Raw genomic sequence first — 24,639 nt, forward strand, 5'->3', positions numbered from 1 at the left:
TGCATTCAAAAATTGAATTTGAAAACGTTGTGGGCACTATTTTGAAAAGAGAACATTCACAAATTGAGTCCTTTTGAGGCTTTTCTGCATAAAACTTAAAAAATGTACCAAATTAATGACGTCAGATTTCCATATTTCCATATTGTTCCTCCTTATGCAATATTTTTTTTATTGATTTATTACATTCATCTACTCAACTCCTATTAAAACCAATTTCAAAAATTCATTTGTTTTGCTGTCGGGACAACTTCTTGATCGGAAAATACATAGCGGATGTTTTTATTTGCACTTCCTGAAAATTTATTTGAGATTTACCAATTTTCCTTTAAAGATGAAGTTTATGAAGCATTTTCTTGCTTAAAAACACATTACATTGAGAATACATTTGATATTTCCATTTTTTTTTTTCTGTGATAGCTCTTTAAAAGTTAGCGGAGTTGATTTCCTGATAATTCTACCGGAATGTAGAGTAGACAGGTCAATAGGTCAGATGCTAAGAAGGCCTATTATGTATGCAGATCTCGTGCGCATCTGTCTCCGTGTCTGACGCTAATTAGGAGGCCAAATATGTATGTAAATCTCGTTCGGCTGTCTTTGTGTTTGACGTCAATGGGTGAGGACTATAGGCATGGAAGTCGTGTAATTTAAATCTATGTCTACATCTTTAAAGTCTGAATCTACAATTGAATTCACAAACAAATGGAAATATAAGGAATCACTGCATATGCTAAGCCCGTTATGCAAATTATTCCATGTTACCCACTATCGTTGATGCCCTGGCATACTATACTAACTAGACAGTGATTCCTTAATTTAGTGCTATAATAGCGAGCGCAGCGAGCGTCGCGAAGCGACGCTCGCGAAGCGAGCTCAATAGACTAACGTGTATGAACAGAGGAAATTCGGATTGAAATATGTACATACGTCAGCCAAATTTCTCTGTGCAACATTCCCAGAATTCCTGCACTACCCAATGTCCTTTGCGCGAATAAATCAAAAATAGTAAAAAAATTAAAGGAACATTGTTTCTTACCGAAATCTTAACGAAATGATTTAGCCTTACCTTATTCAAAAAAATACCCCCATGCCACAACACCGGCCTTCACCTTGCCCTTCGGAAATGATACAAATGACGTCACCGGAAACTTACGAATTTTGACGAAGTTATGTCGGTTGCTTCCGTGAAACTCGGAAAACATGTTGCGGTGCATAGCAACAACTTACTTGAAAAGAACGATTAAATGCAATCTCTTTTCCATAAAACTAGCGTTTGCGTCCTAAGTCAACAGAGCTTTTCATCTGATGTCATACTTTCGTCACTTCAACGGTTCGGGTATTTCCGATTTTGTCGGAAACTTCCGAGAAGTTTGGAATCTCGATCCCGATGCTTGGGAAATGATTTCTTTTTATAGTTTTGTTTTATTCTTTTTGCTTTCTTTTTCTTGAATGATAGACAGTACATGTGTAGGTTTTTGATAGTAAATAAACTGCGCTCGTCCCAACGGTCACACCGTAAAACATATTATTTTAAAATAACAAACAAAGATACCTATGTAAATATAGCTTAGTTGCAGTGCGTTCTCTTCTTGATCGGAAGTTCGGATTTATTCATTTAACAACGTCAAATCTTAAAAGTAAATAAAGGTACGACGGTTCCCAATTAAGAGCCCGTTATAAGGTGTGAAAGTCACTAGGTCCTTCTGATGAGACCTCGACTGTACTTGATGTATAATGCCAGGGAAGGCATTGGGACGATAATGATACATTAATACTCAATGACCTGAAGTGACCTTTAGTGCGCTGAATAGGTCTACCGTTGAAGCTCTTCGCCGGGACATGATGACATCTATATATGATTAGAAAAGACCTTTGATAGATCTCAATTGTAGAATAGAACACAACCAATCGTGTTTAATGCATTCAGCGGCCTGTTTAATCAACTTTCACGAATTTGACCTTTTTGGCCTTGCCTTTAATTTGACCCAAATTGAATAAAAAAAATTAGACCTTAACCTTGGCCATAACTTTTGAACAATTGGTCTAAGGCTTTGCATACTTAACATGAATTTTCATTCTGACACGTCCTTTCAAACGGATTAATATTTTTTACTTTTTGACTTTGACCGTAGAGCACGACTTGTTTTTAAGAAAAATTTTAACCTTTATCATATCTTTCGAACAGTACAAAGGCTTTCAGATTTACCGGTGTATTTCTTGTGGCAAGATGTGATTCAAGCAATTTTTAATTTGACCTTGGAGTTCAATATGCATTTTAGAAACTTCAACTCTCTCTATAAGCTGTCAATCAGGGTTTCACAATCAGATCCTGTTTCATGTTATTAGTTAAAATAAAGGTTTAAATTAAGTTGAAAATTCAACTTCATTAAGACAAAATCACAGGTGGTGGCCTTTTTTTCTTAATTTTTAGCATAATGTGTTAAGTAGGGAAGGACCAATCAGAAACATAAATTTAAAGTGTTCAATTTATGAAATCCGCATTGTATTCCCCCTTTTAATATCGTCTCTTAAAACTAAAGAAGTGTAATTCGAACAAAATGAGGCAAATCTAAGAAAAAACATGAATTTTGAATTTTTTGTATCTTATACATTTTATCAAACCAAATTCTTTTTTACAAATGTTTTTATATACATGTATTTGAATATCTCCTACTATAAAAACCATGCCATTAATGATAAGAATCAGTCTTTTAAATACATTGACGAGTCATTTATGGTTTAATGATTTTTTTTTTTACAAATTAAAGTTATTTGCAATTTACTTCCTTTTCCAGAATGTCTCTCATGATTTAATGATTTTTTTTTTTACAAAAGTTATTTTACGAAAACCCAGAAGGCTCATTCGTGATTCAAGTTTCGAATACGAGATTCGAAATTCGAGTTTCGAAATTCAAGACCCAAACTAACCAAACAAAAGCGGGTTCAACATTTGATTAGTCCCCTTTGTTATGTTTTTATTATCAAGAAATCGTTCAATATATTTTTAATAAAGGGTCTTTTGCTTAAATGATATTGCAAGAAACATTTTTTTATGTATTAAAACGAATTAAAAATAACATTAGGATTACATCTTGAATAATACATATATAATTTTATGTTTCTCATTAAAGAAAATGGTAAATACGTATATATGGAAATTATATGGTCTTATCGCTGACTTGCAGAACAAGTAGGTCGACTATTTTTTATTTATCAGATCATTGCTAGCGATTATAATTAGATATGAAATACTAGCATTATGATCGTCTCTACACTGCACAATAATTCAAGGGTATATATTTCATTAGATTTATAAAGGGTACATTTGTGCAGTGCGACTTGACTGCTGAATCGAACTGTAGCCTTATAATGTTTCACGAACATATTTTAGTCTTTGGCCATAACGGTATGATCAGAGATTAAAATATGAAGCCATTCCGCTATAGTTCTGCATCTGATTTAGTCTCATCTACTATTGATATAAGATAAAATAAATGCCGCATTTATTTTAATTTATATTGCCAATCTGTATTGTATGTATAATTTTTGATTAATTGAAGAAATAAAAGCCTTAGATGAATTAAGATAAGTAATAAAATGATTATTTTTTATCTATTTTCTCTATCAGGAAAACGAACGCGATTTCTGTTTTTCAATACTACGTCGCCTTTCAAGTATTACAAAGTAACATTTTCAGTGTGTTTGGGAAAATAGGCAGGTGGGGTGGGTAGGAGTGGGGTTATTATTAATAGTTAGACACTTGACACTTATTTATAATTTTACATGTCATCAACACCGTAAACAAAGTAGACAGTACAAAAATATATATACTCCTGATACATGTATATGTATTCTGTTTAATATTTAAGAAGCCATAATATAAAATTGAAGTATATCTTGCTGATCAAAAATCCAATGATTATCTAAATTTCTTTCTAATATATATATAACACTCTTCCTTGCATTGTAATTTAATCAAATGGCTCATTTGTTATAAATATATTAAACGTTTTTTGATAGTAAAATCATAATAAAGGGGAGTAATCAATGTTGAACCCGCTTTTGATTGGTTAATCTGGACCTTGAATTTCGAAACTCGAATTTTGAATCTCGAATTTCGAATCTCGTATTTTGAACCTCGAATCTCGAATGAGCCTTCTTGGGTTTCGTAGTTATTTGCCATTTACTTTCTTTTCCAGAATGTCTCTCCTATGGGGGGCATGGATTATTTCATTATTTCACTGCTACTGTATGTAAATCGGTTGTTTATTTTATCTTTCTGAATGTTAATAATCTTTTTCATTATATTTTAACGTTGTCTTACATGTAGATTTAAAAAATAAGCTACTATGGACAAATTCTCTACGGTAATAAAATATTTGAGAAATTCAAACCTTTGCATACATCTTTCGGAAACATTAACATAGGAACCGGATTGGGCACGAGTCCTACCTCCCCCCCCCCCCCTCCTCCAGTTTTTACCGACATATAATTTACTAGAGGAAAAATAGCTTTTAATTGCTAGCATCCTCTGAATAAAAAAGTTTATTTCCCCTTATCGTTTGCTTATCAAGGAATTTTCGGTAGTTGATAGTGCCCCGAACTGATAATGTGTGGTCCCCCCAAACTGAAAATGCTTCTTAAACGCCTTGGAAAGGGAGAATTCATCTTCAAAACAATTTACAGTGAAACAGTGCAGTTTAACATAAGTACAGCTTTAATCCTGTATTATGATATAAATGCATACATTACCGCATGTATTTGTTAAAATCAACATGTAAGAGTTGCATGACGAAAATAAATATTGTTTAATAAGCCTGTATTATATATAAATGCAGTTAAAACAAAATATGTGTGAAACACTGATGCCCTCGTATATATGGTACTTTTTGTTAAAATCAACATGTCAAGCCAAAAGTTGAACATAACTGTTAAATACGAAAACAAATATTGTTATAGTTATTTTTTTGAAGCTAGATCAAAAGGTCAAAATTGTTCTATTATATATAGAATTCGGTTGAATACACCAAAGGTTTCAAAATTTTTTGTTGTAATTCTTTCATTAACAAAGATAACATATTAAAAGTATATATATGTGTGAAATTCACTATTTAATGATCTTAATTTAAATTTTCAATTTTGCCTTATTAAAAAATTATTATATATGCATTTATATTTTATAAATCAACTTCTTCAAAATTTTGCAATGGACTAAAGATTGAACTTTAAAAACTTCAGATTTTTGATAAATCTTCTTATTCAAAAGTTACATCCATTTGTCTTTCAATGTTACCAATTTATTAGCCTAATTCTACATATCAAGGCCAAAAGATATCAAAATCTGAGATACGGTTTTGTGAAAACACATTTGAACACAAGTTTTCAGAGAAATTGTTAAATACGAAAGTCAAATAATACCACCAACTGTCTAGGGCAAAAACCCATTAATAGAAATAGAGTTCAAATGTTATAGTCAAGGTAATTTTTTTGAAGTGGGTCAAACTCTAAAGTCAAGATCAAAAGGTCAAAATTGTTGCTATTTAAAGAAAGGTCATAAAAATGCACCTGTAAAATTGAGATTAGTAGAAAACCATTTAATAATCAGCAAGAATTTTTCTCATTATAAAGCAGTGATTAGCATCAAAAATTTCAAAATTGGTGAAAAAAGGTATCCTTAAAAGCATCGAAAGTTGGAGACATTATTATATATACTGGTAAGTTATTTCAGAAAATTGCACCAGATTACTGAAAAGAATTTTCAAAAAGTTCACATTTGTGAGATGAAATCCTTACAAAAATTGCATTTAACTATAATAATTTACTATAGTCAACTACAGTTGACAATGATAACTTTGACACTTTGATACATTAAAAAGATAACTATGAAAACTTTAATTTACTATTGTGAACACTACGAAAACTTTGATTTGCTATAGTGATAACTATAACATTATAGTGATCACTTTGAAAACCTTGATTTACTATGGCGAAAACTTTTATTTCTCTAGTGATCACTTTAAAAACTTTGATTTACTATAGTGATCAGTTAAAAAAAAAATTGATTTACTATAGTTAACAAAAGTACTTTATTGGTTTATACACACACGTCTAATTAACGTAGATCCAGATCGATGATTGTATCGATTGTTATACTGGAAATCAAACATTCCATTTAAATAAGTAGAAATAGAGTTAAACAGTGGTTTATATAACAAACATATTTATTTACAGTAAATTGCTCAAACACTGTGAGCCAATCAAGGTTCTCAAAGAGAGGTTGTGAGGGTGCATAAGGGGGAGGATCTAAAATATAATTCGCAGAATATTTTTGAAACTTATGAACTCTGTAAAGATTTTTTTAGTATAACCCCACAAGTTAATCAATAATCAATGGAAGGCATAACACATGCATTGTAAAACAGTTTGGGTGTTTGAATAGGAAGAATCTTTTTAATTCTTCGAAGGGCAGAGATTTTACCTGATTGTGTCTTACACAGATGGTAAATATCTACATTGTATTCATTCGGTTGGTTTGAAGGTACAGTTTCATCATGTAACTTTAATTCTAAAAGAATAATATACCAAACGCATTTCAATTAACAGATAACATATGCGAAACAACTTCCTGTACAGCAACACAGAGTTCAACAATGGATTGTCTAGAAGCAGATAGAGTGATTGACGGAAAAGTCTACCAAAATGATCGAAATTGTTCACATACGGCTTTAAACAAATCGGTTGCATGGTTGATGGTGGACTTTGGCAAAGAATTTCAGATGAAAAATGTTGTAATCTAATACAGGGATGAACGTAAAAGTATGTATTTCTTTGAGCTTGTTTATCTAAAACACATTGTACGAGTACAGTTTTGGTTTTTAAAATTTTACTTAAAAATTTCAAAAATATCAGTTCCAAACTTGGTTTTATTTTTGGAACTTTGTTAAAAAATCTTTTGGTTAAGCAAAGAAAAAAAACATTTTAGATTAAATGTTTTAGATATTTGAAGTAAAATTCTTAAAAGTTAAAGAATTTTGGTTTTTGAAATTTGAATGTTTAAATCAAAATTCTTATTAATTCTAAAAAATCAGAAACGTTTTGAAAGTTGAAATTTAGAAGTTTGAAGTAAATTTTAAATATAAGAATTCGGGAACTGGTACTGAACTTTAGATTGTTATGTGTAACCTTTCTAAACCATTGAGAGATTGAAAATTCAAAGTTTGAATAACCCATTTTTGAAAATTTGAACTCTGAGTATTTTAAATAAAGAAAAATAAAAATTTATACATTTTTGACGTGTTAAGATATTTGAAAATTTAAATTTTTGATCCAAAATGTTTAATATCAATAAACGAAATTAGTTTTAGTTTTTGAAGTTTAGAAATGTGGACTAAAGTATTTGATTTGTGAAACTAAATCAAAACTAAATTGTAGAAATTTGAATTGATAGGTGTTATATTACGCGGACACAATCCAAGTAAAATACAGAGTAAAATTTAGATAACTAATTTATTTCTGAAATATTTATGATATTAATCAATTCTTCACTTTGTGGAACAACTGAAAATAAAAAAAAAATCCAGTATGTTATGCTTTACAGAAAAATCTCCTTTTAACTGGAAACCGTTCTGATTCCGAAAATACAGATTAGAGATATCTAATTACTCGAATACACAAAAGTGGATGATTTATTACAAAGGTTACACATCATACCCTGTTGTGTCTCCAAGTATACAGACTATTTCATGTGAGAGAAAAGCCAGATACATAAGAATAATTACAACGTATGATGCTCCAGAAGATAAGCCAATCATGGGCGCTGTACTTGAAACATGTGAAATTTAAGTTTATGGTAAGAACAATTTCTTATATTCGTCAATTTAAAAAGCTATATGTATGTTATTCATGACTATTATTTATATATAAGCATCAAAGTTTTTGGAATACTTTTCCTTTTGACAAACTAAGAATAATTTTAATTTCATTCAGACCTGCGTACCCTTCCGCTTTTGGTGTAATTCTTCCGCTTTTTAACAAAAAATTAAGCTATTGCGTGAAGAAAATCAATTTCATGCAATGAGATACCTGCCTACTTAATGAAATATTATTTTTGGGGTTAAAGTAATGTGTTTTTTGATGAATACAAGAAATAGCTATTTTTGGAGGGTTTCGGTTCTTCATAATATAATTGATAACGACACAAACAACATAAGTAGTATAGTGACATCTACAATGTGACGTCAATTAATATTTAAGTCCTTTAATATCAAAACAACATGGAGAAAGTAATTCGGTTAAAATTAATATATATTTGTGAGCGTCAATGTTCCTTTGATTTCTTCATTTCGCCTTAACAGTACTGCTGTTTTTTGCAGGATGTGATTTAAATCATTACGAACAAAATTGCTCCCAGGAATGTAGTGCAAACTGTGTTTTGCAGGCGTGTAACATCTTCACTGGTTTTTGCACTTATGGATATAAAAACGAATTCTATTCATCAAAGTGTGATAAGACATGCAGCCTAAATTGTACAAATGGATGCGATAGAATCAATGGTTTATGGAATTCTGAATGCATTTTTGGAAAATTTGGCGCTGATTGTCTCAAGACCTGTGGCGCTGAGTGTATTTCCGGTTGCAATCAATCCGATGGGAGCTGTACTTGTAAAACAGGATGGCAGGGACGTAATTGCGATGGTAAAACCACTAAATAATAAAACTAACACTACAAAAATTCTAGAATAGGACATCTTTGAATAGTCATTATTAGTTATATAAAAATGAGTTCATTTAAATCTTACACATACATTTTAACACTTGATGAGAATAGGATGACTTCTGATCGATTGCTACACATATTTTCAGCATTTCAAAATTTAGTTCAATAAAATTTTTAGTATCATATTAAACTAAAATTTCACTTTCATACAATCAACTATACCTTTAGGATAACACAATGATTTACTGTTCAATCTTCACTTCCCTTACTTATACAGCAGTATGACTTCATAACCTGCCTGCGGGGTATATACCTCTTAGTTGATTCGATAGACAAGCTCAGGTTCTACGTACATAACATTTCTTAAAACGAGGTCAGTTTTTCAAAAACAGGTTGGTAAACGAGAATATTGGCAGTTTAAGGTCACAAGTTTTATACCCTAACAAAAAATACTATAGTAAACTATAGTTAAGTAAAGTCTACTATACTTAAGTATAGTAAATCAAAGTTCCAAAGTTTTCACCATAGCAAATCAAAGTTCCAAAGTTTTCTCCATAGTAAATCAAAGTTCCAAAGTTTTAACTATAGTAAATCAAAGTTCCAAAGTTTTCACTATAGTAAATCAAAGTTTCAAAGCTTTTGCCATTATAGTAAATCAAAGTTCCAAAGTTTTTACTATATTTAATCAAAGTTCCAAAGTTTTCACCAAAGTAAATCAAAGTTGCAAAGTTTATACCATAGTTTTTCTAAGTTCCAGAGTTTTTATTATAGTAAATCAAAGTTTTAATTTTTTTGTTATAAAAGTTCTGCGGTGAAAGATATATTATACGATAATACTTTCCACGCCCCTTCATATATCACTGCAGGAGGAAGAATCAGGTCATGAGAAAAAAAACTGATTTTATTTCACAAGTTCATAACCACAGAAAAATGAACATGTATAGCTATTTCTTAGCCGTTAACTAAATTAAAATACATGTATTTAACTCGGTTGAAAGTTCCCAAAGTTTTTCCATTTTGAAAATTTGAAAGTTACGGTAAAATCTAACTTTTTATCGTTAAACTCCTTGCTATTTGTTTCTGTGAATTTTTTTGTTATATGAATCTTTTTTTTACTTTGACACTCTCAATGAAATTTACGTCATCAACTTATAGTATTGGTTAGTTAAATCCACGCCCCATGAAAGTTTTTCTTCTATGATGTAACCTATACAACTTATACAGTTAAATTAAGTTTTTCTTATCATTTAACTTTTTTTAGTTGAATGATATTTGGTTTGTTGGGGCTGTTTTTTGTTGTTCATCTTAATTTTGATATGCAAAGTAATTAATTTAAATGCAATGTTTACATTTAACAGTGGAAAAAAAAGTGTTGACTGAAGCTTATGAAGGAATTTTTTTTTTTTATTCTTAATGACGCATATTATATCTTATAGTAATATTTTCTCCATATATGACTTACATTTTATCGGCACAACATTAAAATTAAATACATTTAAATAAATATTGCTAATTTGTTGGTGCAAGAGACAATTTTTACCTTAAAATTCAATACCTGTACACTATTCTTCTAAGAGAAGGGTCTTTTTTTTTTAAGTTCTCTGAAGCTTTTATGAATCTTAACCTTGAAATTTCAGAAAATGTACAGAATCGGAAAAAAGAACATAATTCCACTGGTTTTTTAGTACTCGATCAAAGTTTCAAAGTTTTCATCATAGTAAATCAAAATTCCAAAGTTTTCACAATGGTAAATCAAAGTTCCAAAGTTTGCACTACAGTAAATCAAAATTCCAAAGTTTTTATCATAGTAAATCACAGTTCCAAAGTTTTTACGATAGTAAATCAAAGTTCCAAAGCTTTCACTATAGTAAATCAAAGATTTAAAGTTTTTACTAAAGTAAATCAAAGTTCCAAATTTTCTCCATAGTAAATAAAAGTTCCAAAGTTTTTACTATAATAGTAAATCAAAGTTCCAAAGTTTTCACCATAGTAAATCAAAGTTCCAAAGTTTTAACTTTGGTACTATAGTTAACTATAGTAAACTATAATTAACTAAAGTTTACTATGGTATTTTTTGTTAGGGTATTTATATCCACTGAATATTTTCTCCTTTATTTGTTAAGAAAACCCATAGCCATTATTCAGTGCATGAACAACACTAGGCACATATATAACCTGTTCTGATTTCTTGATCAGTTCCATCAATGAAACGTACAAAGACGGACGTATCATTAATACAATAATTAATGTTTTTAATCCTACATTAAAAAATTAATTAAACAGGCATACATATAAACAATAAAATGTCTTTCTTTGGTTGTTAGTACGGGAGTGAATGTTGCAGATATCGCAGAAAAAATTACATAACCCGCTTACGCAGGCTATGTATTTTTTTTCTGCAACAGCTGCTGTATTCATTCCCGTACTAACAATAAAAAAAAAACATTTTATTGTTTAATTAAGTTTTATGGTCGATACATCGTCCCTGTCAGTATATACAATTTATCATTAAGTGAAAAGCTGAATGACGCTTTGATACTTATTGATAGTCCATTATTTAGACACCTATTTGTTGACGATTTTTTTTCTTTATTTCCCGATCATGACAAGGAGCACACGGCGGGTATGACTGGTTAGCATGGGATGCACACTCATTCATGGTAACTGATCCCACCTCTGATGTTTTGGAAGTCCGTGTATGCTGAGCTATTTTTTGATGGACTTTTGAGCTTGAATACTGTTCATTATCTCTATATAATTTAAACATGCATTACTTATACGTCATACCAAAAAAAAAATCATTAACTGGTAAATTTGGTTAAACTTTACAATAGCATCTAAGGCAAAGAGGCAAACAACCACTAAAAATTTTCAGTGTTATTGAAAATAATAACAACACTATCTATTCGATTGTCACATTCGAGGATTCCTGAATAATAACTACCCCCTCGTACGATTGAGAGGAGAACAATAGGGGTGTAAATACTATTGATTTTAATAATATTGTCATTCATTTCTTTCAATTCTAAATTTTAAAATTGAAAAGCTTTGATAATAATATGGTAGAAAAACAACTAAGAGATACACAAAAACCAGTCACATGTAGCAAAACAGAAATGTTATTTGTCTGTACATGTGTATACCAATGGAGAAAATTTATAAAAACACATATTTATTTTTAGAAAATTCAAAATAACTCTCGTCTTTTTATCTTTTTATAGAAAGCAGTCAAACTCATTACGGACAACGGTGTAATAAACTTTGCAGTCTAATCTGTCTGAATGGAGTTTGTTTTTCAAACAATGGTTCCTGTAAAGAGGGTTGCGATATTAACCTCTATGAAACTAATCGCTTGCATGGTAAAACACATTTTTGACATTTTAGCGAAAAGAAAAAAAACTACAACAAATAATCATCATATCAGATTTTTTTTTATTAATAGTTGTATATCCCTTTTCTTTTTCATTAGAATCAAATAGTTTTTCAAACACAGAGTCAGCTCTATATGGAGTCGCCACAGTTTTTCAGTCTGGTAAGTTTTCATTAAAAATAGATCTCATTTACATGTACACTGTAAATAGGAAACTCATTCTTAGAATAAAATAGAAAGAGAAATGGATGGGATTTCTACCTATATTTTCCCTAAAAAAGTTTTTCTGTGCATGTTTTTTTTTCATTATAAAACAGGAAAGTAAGACAAACAATTGGTCAAAGAAAAGACTCCCAAAAGCAACGCAACCTCTATTACTCATCGAGCAACGAAGATACAGCAGCTGTAAATGAAGCTTCGGAAGAAAACGCAGGTAACCAGGGACGTGGACAATTAAGCCAAACCGCGCATTACGATGAACTCAAGTGATTTTGGGCTTGAATTGTAATCGGTTTTCAAGTTTAATTAAAGGAGTTTTTAGTAAACTGAAAAAATGCATATTTTGATAGCTTACATATCATATTGCTTATACATGGTACATTGTATTATCGTGAGTACTTTCAGAGAACAAAGTTAATTTGTTTTATTTGTTTACTTATTTTTTTCTATTTCGTTTTTCTAATAAAACATTTTCATTTGCTTTCCTTTAGATTTAAGAGTGTGTGATGAAATGTAGGAATAAAATTATAATTTCAAAGAGAATTAGAGGATATAAACATGTCTAATCCGGCTTTTTTTTAATCAAGAGATCCATTGCTATAGAAACAAACACCCAAAAGGAAGGACATTCAATAAAAAAAAACTTATTTAAAATTTCATTTTAAAATCTAGCAAGTTTTCTGATGCCCTTCGTTGTTATCATGTACGTACAATAATGCTTGAAATAAATATATAAAATAAAGAATTTCTTTTTTAAGAAAAGGAAGTTTACAGAGCTTAGAATTACTCTTTACTCGCCAGAAATCAGGTATTGTGAACTCCTTGTTATCTCCTCACAAAAAAGCAAGAAAGCAAACAAGGAAATATTTTATGATTCTATAACTGTGAGACGATTTGCTATCATTCAATGTTTTTGGGGTTCTCTAAAGACGAGCATAATAAAGTGCAATATGCACAAACACTATGATATGTATTAAGGTATTCTATGTATGACACACTACAGTATCCTTACCAAAAGCAGAATTGTATAAAGTGATTAACATAATGTTTACAGAAATTCCTAAGAAAGGAATGTGTTCCATGAAACAATCAGAAATCAATCTTGTTATGAGCATCGCAAAATTGAGAATAAATCGAACATGGGACCCCTAGAAACACAACGCGTTTGTCAGATACATACATGTAGAAGGAGCAATCATCCTTCCTTGAAAGTTTATATCCATTGTCACCCATCTGTTTTGATCAATTAGGTGAACAATCCATAATCAAAATAATCGAAAATTATTGTATTTGAATAACATACAATATAATTTAAGACTTGTTTTATGTGTCGAAATAAACCGTAGTTTTATGAAAAGAGTGTCAAATCACGAATTATTCCGGTTAGGTTATTAAATCGTAAAATAAAATAATTTAACTTTCGTTGGTAAAGGAATGTAAATGGATGTTTAAAAACGAATCGTGGTCAAGCCAGAAGTCACAGTACTGTTTATTTGAATGTGGAAATTATCCGTAGGTGTTAGAAATCTAGTAGTAACTTCCAACAGTTAGTTTTATAAAAAAGAAGACAGGATTCCTTAAACATTGCATTAAAAGACAGATTATGCCATTATTCTCTCGAATAGCAGATGTAAAATTTTAACAGCAGCGGAAGTTTCATATCTTTTTTTATCGTTACATGATGTTGTAATTAGGGAAGGACCAACCAGAAAGATAGACGTGAGTGTATGTTTCAGTTTATGAAACCTACTCGATCTCTTTAAATAAGTATCATCTCTTCAAACAAAATGTGGTAATTCTACAACGAACATCAATTTCTATTCGTGTAATCAAGAACTGCGTAATATATTAATCTTGACCGACAACAAGATTAGTCATTTTTAAGTAGATGACAATTCTTGAAGCAATATATGGCGTATCTGAGCTAAAATAAATATGAGATTGAATGTAGATTTACATGATATTTGTTATGTACAATGTACGTTCAAATTTATTTTGAACTAAAGTATAATCACATTTCTATTGACTTTAAACTGTGTCTGCTATTTAATTCCGAGTTGGAAATAAATCGGTTATTGTTTTAAATATTTGAAATCTATGAAATAAAATTGATTAAAATTGTGTAATAATTTACAGGAAAGTCCCGTCTTTATATAAAGAAACAAAACAAATGGAAATATCTATTTGATTTTATTTTGCCTGAACTTGTCAAAAATACGCCGCATATGACTTTATGATTTGTATATTTTATCTTTATTTTTATAATTCTTTATGGAAACACTTAAAACACTTGTATGAATAAACATTTATTTTCCTTGCAGGTCGCTAATTGTAACTGTAGAAAATGAATCATATCTAAATCATCTTTTATATACATGTAATTGATAATGGATTTTACATGTAGGAAAAATAAGGGGGGAAATTAAAATGAGATATTTTCATCATTGGACATCGTCATGTAAACCTGTGTGTACTTTTATCAATTGATGCGTATATGACATTCTTGAGACTTTTATCATGTATCTGCGTATTTCTTTTTATTCTTTACCTGAATACCTCAATTGTACCTAAGTTATGCCCTTTAGCTGCTATCACTTATAAAACATCAAAACCACTGTTTTCAAATATATTGAAAATCAAATCAAGATTTCAACCTTAAACAGGCCTTTATACATCTTTTTAAAGTAACACAAATTTTCTTTAGGACCGGCGTATATGCGAAAATCGGAGTGGCTACTTTAAGATACACACTTGACAATCAAGGTTTATAACGCAGTGTAATTCTTAATTCTGTAAAGAAAAGGAAAAAAAAATAAGGGTATATCTTATTTTATTTCCTTATTTGAGATGGCTGACCTGTGTGCAATGTTGGTTGTTTTATTGCTAGGAACTTTCCATTGTTACGGTAAGTAACTCTTCTATTTAAAAATTTTTTGCTCTGAATTGTATTTTTAATATTTCAATTCATTGTTCCATTGATTTCACTTATTCAAAAAAAAAATGTTTAGAGAATGAAGCTTTTACTGAATGGCAAATTTATTCATATTACCTTTGGTAACAATAGATTCATTATCTGAAAATTTTGGAAATTAACATACATGCTTATTGATTAGTTTTTATAAGCATAATAATCGTTGCCATATTTGCCTTTTCAGTATTACTGCAAACATTTTCTATGACAAAATTTCATTTTAAAGGTATTAAAGAAACAATAATATTTTTAAATCATAAATTCATAAGATCGATGTATTAACTGATGAAGAATATATAAATAAATTGATATTAGATTTTAAGTAAATAAGGGCACTGCAGGAGGAACGTCCCCTCATAGCATTTGACATCGATTGCAATGGAAATTATGTTACTTCCGTTTTGCACATATTTAAGTTACTCACCCACAAACGAGCATATATGACTGCGTTACTGTATCCCATCTTTAAAAAGATACCTAATGAATAACTACACAGTCACTTGAATTTGAACAAGTGTAGAAAATTTAAGCAAATTTTATTACATTCATTTATTATCTAATCGATATAATGTAATGTGATTACATGAAATGTAATTGAAATATCATATTTAAAATATCATTAAAACAGGGAGTATCTTTATTTAGACTTGGTCATATGCAGTCCTAATTGTGTAGATATGCTTTTCGATCGGGAAGGAAAATGCATTCGAGGATGTAATCGGGGATATTGGGGAGACAAATGCGAGAAGAACTGTCCATCGACGTGTTCCGTGAGAGGCTGCAATAGAGCTAACGGATTCTGCAATTGTTGCATCGACGGTCACTATGGAGATAAATGTGAAAAGAGTTGTTATTTGAGTTGTTCTGGACGAAGTTGCAACAAAGACACGGGCGACTGTACAAATGGATGTGTGGCAGGAAAATACGGATCTAACTGCCAATTCAGCTGTGGTAAATGCAGCACTGGAAAATGTGAAAGAAATACTGGATATTGTGAAAACTGTGAAACAGGCTACTTCGGCCGAAAATGTGAAAGAAAATGTAGCGAAAATTGCCTCAATCAGGAATGTGGAAAAATGGATGGACACTGTAATAATGGTTGCTACAAGGGTTTTTATGGTTTTTTATGTAATATGTCATGCAGAGAAAATTGTGTACAAACAAAGTGCATCCAAAATAATGTTTGCATTTACGGATGTAAAACAGACATGGCAGGAAATGAATGCAATAGTAAGTTTTTGAAATAAACTTTTTTTTAAATTTATAAATTAAATGTTCATTGCATTATACAACAAGCAAATGATCTTACAAAATGGTATATCATATTTTGGTTAATTCAGATATATTTTTCACCATTTATCGTAATTCAGTTGTAGAAAATATACAATTTGTTTAAGTTTTCCTATGAATATTTAAAACCTTTAGCTACTCATATTTTTAAGGTTATGTAACCATGTTTACGAACAAATAATTTTTAAATTTTTAATTTTTCTCCAGGCAAAAGCCTGCGATATTAGTTATCTGTTTTCACGCAATGATATCAGTATTTTACTAGAGATTTAAAACAAATTTGGATATTTGGTTTATAGAATAAAATGTGGAAGGAAAATTTACCTTTCAGGAGATACATAAAGTTCAAAGTTTAAAAGGATCGATACACACTATGGTCTAAAGAAAGTACTTTTTTTCCTTCTACATTTTTAAAACAACATACAAGCACACAAAATTACTCTGATTACTGTGAATGTATAAAAGGAAGTTGAATTTTAAATAGAAACTGGCAATTCGCTTTCCTCTTTAAAAAAGTATAAAAAATAATTTTTTTTTCGTTCATTTGTTTCTCTTATTTAGATAGGTCCTGTATTCCAAACAATGGGTCGTGTATGGATCGCGTCAAACAAAACACTTACGTTCATGATGGCAAACAAAGTTCAGGTAAAGAGGCTTTATATTAAAAAAAAATATCTGCAGGAAAAAGTTTACTGGTAACACCAGAGATATTAGATTAAGCTTTATAGACACAAGTATCAGCAGGAAATCTAAATTATGAGTTCTGTCAGATAATTTCAGATTTAAAAGATTTCTTTTTTTAGAAATTTGAAGACAAATTAAAATGCCAATATCTGTCAAAGAGCAGTATACGAAATGTTTTTAGATATTATAATTTCTGTGGAGTGATAAAAGGGTTGACAAAATCATGATTAATTAATCTAAGCATTAAAATAAAAGAAAATGTATCTTAACTTGTTTTTACTTCCAACACAAACGTTTTCCTTTCTATTAAAGTAATCAACGTGGCATCGAAGAAGTTTGCAGTCAAAGTTTTGTTCGGAATCATTGCCATTATCATTACCTTAATATTGCTTAGTGTATTTCTTATTGTAAGGTGAGTAGAATTTCAGTTTATTATTAAAGTACATTGTATTGTAGGTACCATAAAAATAAATAATAAAAAGCAGAAAAAGAACATTTACGTAGGTTTCCAAGTATTGTTTGATTTTCTAATCAGTAGTTAATCAGCAATTTCTGTCTTTTAGTGGTACGTTTATTTTTTAGGAAAGTCAGACAAAGGAGGAACCAGATTTTAACCAGAGGGGCAAACGCAGAAGTGACAGACAAAGTGGAAAACATCGCAGGCTACCAAGAACTAGGACAATTAAGTCAACCCTCCCATTATGAAAAACTCAAATGAGTGTTTGTCTGTAGGATTAAAAAATCCTGTAAATATGACCGGAGGTTCTGTGATTATATTTGTGTAATTTATGGAAAACAACACAAGCGGTCGTTTGCTTTGTATTACATGTATATGCTATGAATACTGAAAATAGGTACATCTTCCTATGGAATTATTAGTCATCGGAATCACATTTTCTATTTATTGAGTAGGAAGAAAATACTGCACTATATCTACTAATGTCCTGCCCACTTTACACCTTACCTTTTTGCTTTCATATTTTTTCTGACCATTTGGCAATTGCTGCACATCCTTTTTGTGATTGAACCTGTAGTAGAGAAATAAGAAACATTTTTTTTTATATTTCTTTTCCCTATTTAAATTTTATGTTATCATTATACATTTTATCCAAGAAAAGTTTTTATGTAGTGAACATAACTTTTAAAGTAGTCCAAATTAGCCAAACGCTTGTTCTTATAATAAAAACGACGGTTCGCGATAAAGGCGAAGCGTTTAGATGATCACGACTACTTTTAATGTAATATTTTTTGTCTGCATTTCTATGATTTATTTATTGAATGTTTAAAATCAATAAATCAATAATTAAAATGTATTGTTCTAGCTTATAGATAGAAAAAAAAACGTTCTTGAAAAATGGGGAAAATGCAATCAAGCGAATTAAGCGCCGCTCGCAAAGCAAGCTCTTCCGACAACACCTTGGTAAAGAGAAAATTCAGACTTGCACATTTATCCAATGGATGTTTTCTGCAGTAACTTCTGGAAAAACAATGCATGGAAAAGATGCGTATGCTATGTTTTTTCATAAGCATATTGTTTTTGTCCTGTGTGTATGTTTGTTTGCTTGTCTTCCTGTCTGTTATCAACTTTTCACGAGCCCATAACTATTGCGCTGTCAAGGTTTCGTGTATACCAAGTAAGTCTACGTCTAGAATTGTGATTGTGTTACCATCGGGGGCATATTGCATAGTGTTTCACAAACGCATCTTGAAAATAGTATATTTGTAATTTAAGCAATTTATACTCAATTATATCGGATTAGAATAAAATAACCTACATTTGTTAATTATCACCACATTTTTGCATGTTTTCAAAATTTCCCTTTGTAAATCTTTGATACTAGGCGCTGATACACAAATTAGTAGTTGTATATTGCAACAAATTAAAAATTTAATTCCTAAATAAGCTTTCCATGGGTCAAGAAATCCTTAAGTCTCCTTCACTATCCAACAAAAACTATATAATATCTAATGTATGCCTTAAACCACATGAGTACATGTATATGTATAAATTATAACACAAGAGAAAAGAAAACAAAGTCAGTAAAATAATTTTCTGTCGATGAAAACTTGTACGCTGGGATATAATATTTCCGTTTTTGGCAGAATCTACAAAAACTAATCAAGAGTTTTCCTCCACGTCCTTGTTCCGAATATCCCTAAAAAATAAGAAACTATCTGTTTTAAAAATTTACTTTTAATCAAATACTTGAGTAACAAGTAATACACATTCAATCATAACGGAACAAAATTAAAACTGGGTGGGGGTATCTTCAAGTAGAAAAAAAAAATCATGATATAACAATCTTGAATCAATAATTCAATGTAACTATAAACTTAGACAAACGATTTATACTAAGTTTTTTAGCCCATAATTCATGTTTTAATTCAACTTCGATTAGAAAAGAAACAGATGTTCGCTCAAGAGTAGATAAAATCATCGGTCTCAAATTTAGAATTCAAATTTTCTGTAATTAAAAGCTACTTCAAAATCTTGTTATCTGTCAAGAGGTAAACATCGTCATTTTTCCAGCATCATTTTTCAGTCGTTACGGAAACATTTTATCGTCAAGGATTCATTTATCTAAAATATTTTACAAAACCTTGACAAGGAACATTCAATAGACCTATCATATATTATACTTTATCTTAAGCAAATTAGTATATAAAAAGGCTGTTCGTATGCCTGTGAATATTATTGCAATCTTCATTCTACAGCTTTGCTGCTAAGGTAGGTAATTTTGTAATTCTTGTAATTAGTAAGAAATCTTTCAGGAAATTAACTTTTTACCTCATCTGTAGAAGTAAATTTCGTCTTCTTTAATTTGAAAGATAATGATACTGAAGGTGTTTCTGTCGCTTCTTCTTGTGTATGGAACAGCGGGAAACGCCCCACCGAAGGTAAACTCATTTTACTTTGAACTTACTAAGATAAAAAAAATATGATAAAATATCTATATACATGATTTATAGTTTTTGTATATAAATTTGATTTTACAGAAAACAAAAAATTGTGTGATGAGTAGTACTGTATAAATGGAAATTTTAGCGAGACGCAAATTTAGCGATTTGTCCTTAAGAATTTGTATTTAATTTTTAGCAGGAATCATTATTAGCGATTTTTAAAATACTCACTTAAGAAGCTATAACAAATAAAACCCAATTAATTTTTAGCGATATTCAATTTTAGCGATCTCAGCACACGCTAATAATGCCAAAATAAAATCCTCGCTAAAATTTCTACTTATACGGTATAAGTATTCATAACTGGCATTTTTGTTCTATTAAAAAAAATGATTTAAACCATTCATATTAGGCACTTAAAAAAAAATTGTTATTCTTTGTTCTTGAAACAGAAATCTAATCTTGTTAACCGAGTGGCAAATGATTAGAAATGTTAGAAAATCTTGAATAATTTTTTTTCAGGGTAACCAAAGTAAATTTCCATGTGATTTTCAAGCTTATGATCTAGCCAAGGATGGCGAGGTTTAAAGAGCCGAGTTTCTTAATATTGCACATGGACATTTAGAAGCTGGAACTATTTTTGACCGACTGGATATAAACGGTTTGAATTTGTGATTCTTATCATTTTTTTTAAAGTTTAATACAGTATCTTACATTTATAGAAGGGAGGCTTGCAAAATGTTGTGTTTGATTTACTGAGAGTTTGAAAACCAATATTGCTTCTTTTTCACATATATTATCCGTCTCCCCATTTTTCTTTAGATGACGGATCCGTAGAAGTCCAGGAATATGTAAAGATGTATCCATTGCTCCGAACAGAACAACTTTTCCGACACTGTACACGGAAATGTGACCATTGTTGGATTTGCTGTGTATGGAGGAATAAATAATCATTTAGTTGCCATTATCTTGAATTAAAAAAAATCAAAGAATTTGCTTGATTGTCTTACATATATTGCAGACAACTTTTTTTCCGATTAGGTTTAATTTACGCTATGAAAGCGGTCACAAAATTTCCGCGGAAAGAGCTAGTTTCACTTTATGCATAAAATTCCCCTGTACTTATAACAATTAATTGAATAACACCCTCTTTCCCATTTTATATATCAAAATAAAGTAGGCATTTGGTGCTTTCATTTCCTAAAATAACATTTTTTTTAGAATACAGGCTTTGAGAAATTGCAATGTTCTTGAAATTTGCAGAAAACATGCGTATTTGACTACCTTAAGCAAGGAATTGCAATATGAGCACAACGGCCACAACCCACGATCCCAAAAAATGAAAATGTTTTTTTGATATTCAGATACGTATCTTTCTTTATATATTTGCATATTTTGGATCAGAGGTTGTGCTTTATATAAAATATTGATAAATACTACAATTTTCGGCCATTTCAAAAGGAATTTACGGGATATAAGGAAAATGAAGCATTTTATGATGTCATAATGCAGTGACTAGATGGAAAATTACGTCATGATTAATTGATATGTAGTCACCAACACTCCAAGTGACAAAAACTGCATTTGCAACCTAAACAGAGCTGTTTTGATTTTTCATAAATTCTCAGGGCCAAATAAGGCCCAAAGTTGCTCTAGCGCTTTGTCATAGCGTGCTTAAATTGCATTTTGGAATAATTAGGAGGGTATAAAGACACTACATAATTAAATACACACCGAAATATGTATGTCTTCTGTGTATAGGTGAAATATTGATCGACGTCAAACATACAAATGTATTTTAAGAATTCAAAGAATAATAATTTTATTCCTAAAAATTCATGATTGTTGCATAAATATTCAAATTATCGATACTCCCCCACAATTTCACATTAACGGCACGCGTCAAACGACTTTTACTGCAGTTTTCAGATCACTTTGTGTTTTGACTTGTAATTGATTGAATTGATCAACACCTGATTTAAATGGATGCGAACTCCAAAATTGGCAACTACTGAAGTTTGGAATATTTTAATATTTTGTTTTAAAATTACGATACGCATATCTAAATGAATCAATTCAGCAGATTCGGAAACCTCTGAAAATTCGCATTTACCCAAGACAGCACAAAATCATTGTATAATTTTTCAAAATATGTCGCTTTTTTACTCGTGAAAAAATCCCAAATTTTCCCAATCCTAGAACAAGGGTGTCTGTTGGACTGGTGTGGATTGATCCACCACCCCAAAAACAACACGAGTAGGCTTTCAGTGCTTATAATTGACTTAATGTAGGTAAACGTGTGAATAAATTGCATTTTTAAAACTTTTTAAGCTTATCTGGCTTTTAATTGTGCAACACAGAGAGAAAAATATTCGTTATAATTTTTTTTATATCGTGTACTTTATAGCGAGATCCGATGTGCAGCAGGAGGGAACGTACCGCATACGTACATTGTTTTAAGTCATTTGATGATTGTACTCGCAAAGTTGATCTTTAAAAACACCAAATATATACAGGAAATGTACTTTATTTGGAAAAAGAAACAGTAATTTTTCTCTTATATTGTTCAATTCAAGACACTTATTAATATTTTTTTCAACTTGTCAAGAATCTGCGTATTATTTTTTTTTTACCGCTGATTAAGCTGATATTGTGATTTTGCGGAATTATGAACAATAGGAAAAAATACGTCTATATTATTTATTCGATTAAAAATATAAAGGTTACATTTTTGTCGACTAACATAAAAATGTAGTTCAATGGTACTATTTAGTCATTGTTCAAAACTTTTTAGATGAGGTCCAAGAAACCAATACAACATACAGACGTTATACATTATTCTACCACGATTATTGCCGACTTCAAAGAAAAGTTGCGGTCATTACTCTCTAATAAATCACGAACGTCATCAAAAAATTATCAGATCAGAAACACGTATCAAATCTGAACAATTTAAATGCATGCTTGGCTGTAGAATGAAATACTTGTTTAGACCACATCGATGTGCCGTTTTCTGCAGTATAAACACTGTAAATTGCATCAAGTTGGAATTGCTGCTAAATGTCGGTTTTTATAGCAAAGCTGGGCTATTCCACGGACCTCCCTACACATTTAAACAATGTGATTTTAGTCCCATTAAAGCAGTAAAACAGGAAAATATGTTTTTTTTACTGTATATTCATTAAAATTAATCAATACATGTTACGAACAAATTTTTAATTTAAAAAGACTATTTTTAATGCAACGAAAGCTCAGATCCCTTACAAAAAAATACTATAGTAAACTATAGTTAACTATAGTTTACTATAGTTTACTATAGTACCAAAGTAAAAACTTTGGAACTTTGATTTACTTTGGCGAAAACTTTGGAACTTTGATTTACTATGGCGAAAACTTTGGAACTTTGATTTACTATAGTAATAACTTTGGAACTTTGATTTACTATAGTAATAACTTTGGAACTTTGATTTATTATGGCGAAAACTTTGGAACTTTGATTAACTTTGTCGAAAACTTTGGAACTTTGATTTACTATGGCGAAAACTTTGGAACTTTGATATACTTTGGCGAAAACTTTAGAACTTTGATTTACTATGGTGAAAACTTTGGAACTTTGATTTACTATGGCGAAAACTTTGGAACTTTGATTTACTATAGTAAAAACTTTGGAACTTTGATTTATTATGGTGAAAACTTTGGAACTTTGATTTACTATGGCGAAAACTTTGGAACTTTGATTTACTATAGTGAAAACTTTAAAACTTTGATTAACTTTAGCGAAAACTTTGGAACTTTGATTTACTATGGTGAAAACTTTGGAACTTTGATTTACTATGACGAAAACTTTGGAACTTTGATTTACTATAGTGAAAACTTTGGAACTTTGATTTACTATAGTGAAAACTTTGGAACTTTGATTTACTATGGCGAAAACTTTTGAACTTTGATTTACTATGGCGAAAACTTTGGAACTTTGATTAACTTTGATTAACTTTGACGAAAACTTTGGAACTTTGATTTACTATAGTAAACTATAGTTAACTATAGTAAGCTATAGTTAACTATAGTTTACTATAGTATTTTTTTGTTAGGGATAGTCTGCATTCCATATAAAGTAAGCAAAAAAAAATTCCTCTGATGTTAAATGGAACAGAGTAATCGAGACATGGTGACCTAATTCGTTTCTCTATAGAGGAAACGATCGGCCGTATTTATCGATCTTGGTAGAATAGAAATAAAGTCCTTGTTACTGTGAATGATGCAAGATAACCTCCTTGGTCTCGAAATGTTGTTTGAAATATGAAAGCCTGGGCTTTTATCTTTCAAACAACATTTCTCGACCTCGGAGGTTATCTTGTATCATTCACAACCACAAGGACTTTATTTTCAAATATTTATATTTCATGCATTTTTCCTTATGAAATTCATTACAAATCCACGACATTCAAATTTCTATAACACACGCGAAACCTTGTCATCGCGCGTTAGAATA

At 30.3% G+C, this 24,639-nt stretch overlaps 2 protein-coding genes across 5 annotated transcripts; both read left to right on the forward strand.

Moving 5' to 3' along the window:
- Window positions 1-6,588: 6,588 nt before the first annotated feature.
- LOC134230140 (multiple epidermal growth factor-like domains protein 10) lies at window positions 6,589-13,453 on the forward strand. Its single transcript, XM_062711917.1, has 6 exons — window positions 6,589-6,813; window positions 7,595-7,846; window positions 8,435-8,690; window positions 11,934-12,071; window positions 12,182-12,244; window positions 13,356-13,453. The coding sequence occupies exons 2-6, from the start codon at window positions 7,781-7,783 to the stop codon at window positions 13,451-13,453; spliced, it is 621 nt and encodes a 206-aa protein (XP_062567901.1). The 5' UTR covers window positions 6,589-6,813; window positions 7,595-7,780.
- Window positions 13,454-14,005: 552 nt separating this feature from the next.
- Window positions 14,006-21,155, forward strand: LOC134230151 (scavenger receptor class F member 1-like). 4 transcript variants are annotated; one of them, XR_009984286.1, is made up of 5 exons: window positions 14,006-14,020; window positions 14,887-15,206; window positions 20,076-20,144; window positions 20,670-20,808; window positions 20,970-21,155. XR_009984286.1 is itself a non-coding variant. In XM_062711930.1 (5 exons), the coding sequence occupies exons 1-5, from the start codon at window positions 15,149-15,151 to the stop codon at window positions 17,962-17,964; spliced, it is 963 nt and encodes a 320-aa protein (XP_062567914.1). In that variant the 5' UTR covers window positions 14,864-15,148; the 3' UTR covers window positions 17,965-18,002. The 4 variants fall into 4 exon arrangements, 1 of the variants encoding a protein (XP_062567914.1); XM_062711930.1 differs by lacking the exons at window positions 14,006-14,020; window positions 20,076-20,144; window positions 20,670-20,808; window positions 20,970-21,155 and adding exons at window positions 15,918-16,502; window positions 17,124-17,207; window positions 17,559-17,658; window positions 17,829-18,002 and having other exon boundaries at window positions 14,864-15,206; XR_009984285.1 differs by lacking the exons at window positions 14,006-14,020; window positions 14,887-15,206 and adding an exon at window positions 19,897-19,974 and having other exon boundaries at window positions 20,970-21,147.
- Window positions 21,156-24,639: the final 3,484 nt, after the last annotated feature.

The sequence above is a fragment of the Saccostrea cucullata genome, unplaced genomic scaffold, assembly GCF_032062105.1.
Source record: "Saccostrea cucullata isolate Sc308-1 unplaced genomic scaffold, CSIRO_AGI_Scuc_v1 ctg1837, whole genome shotgun sequence".
NCBI classification, from domain to species: domain Eukaryota; kingdom Metazoa; phylum Mollusca; class Bivalvia; order Ostreida; family Ostreidae; genus Saccostrea; species Saccostrea cuccullata.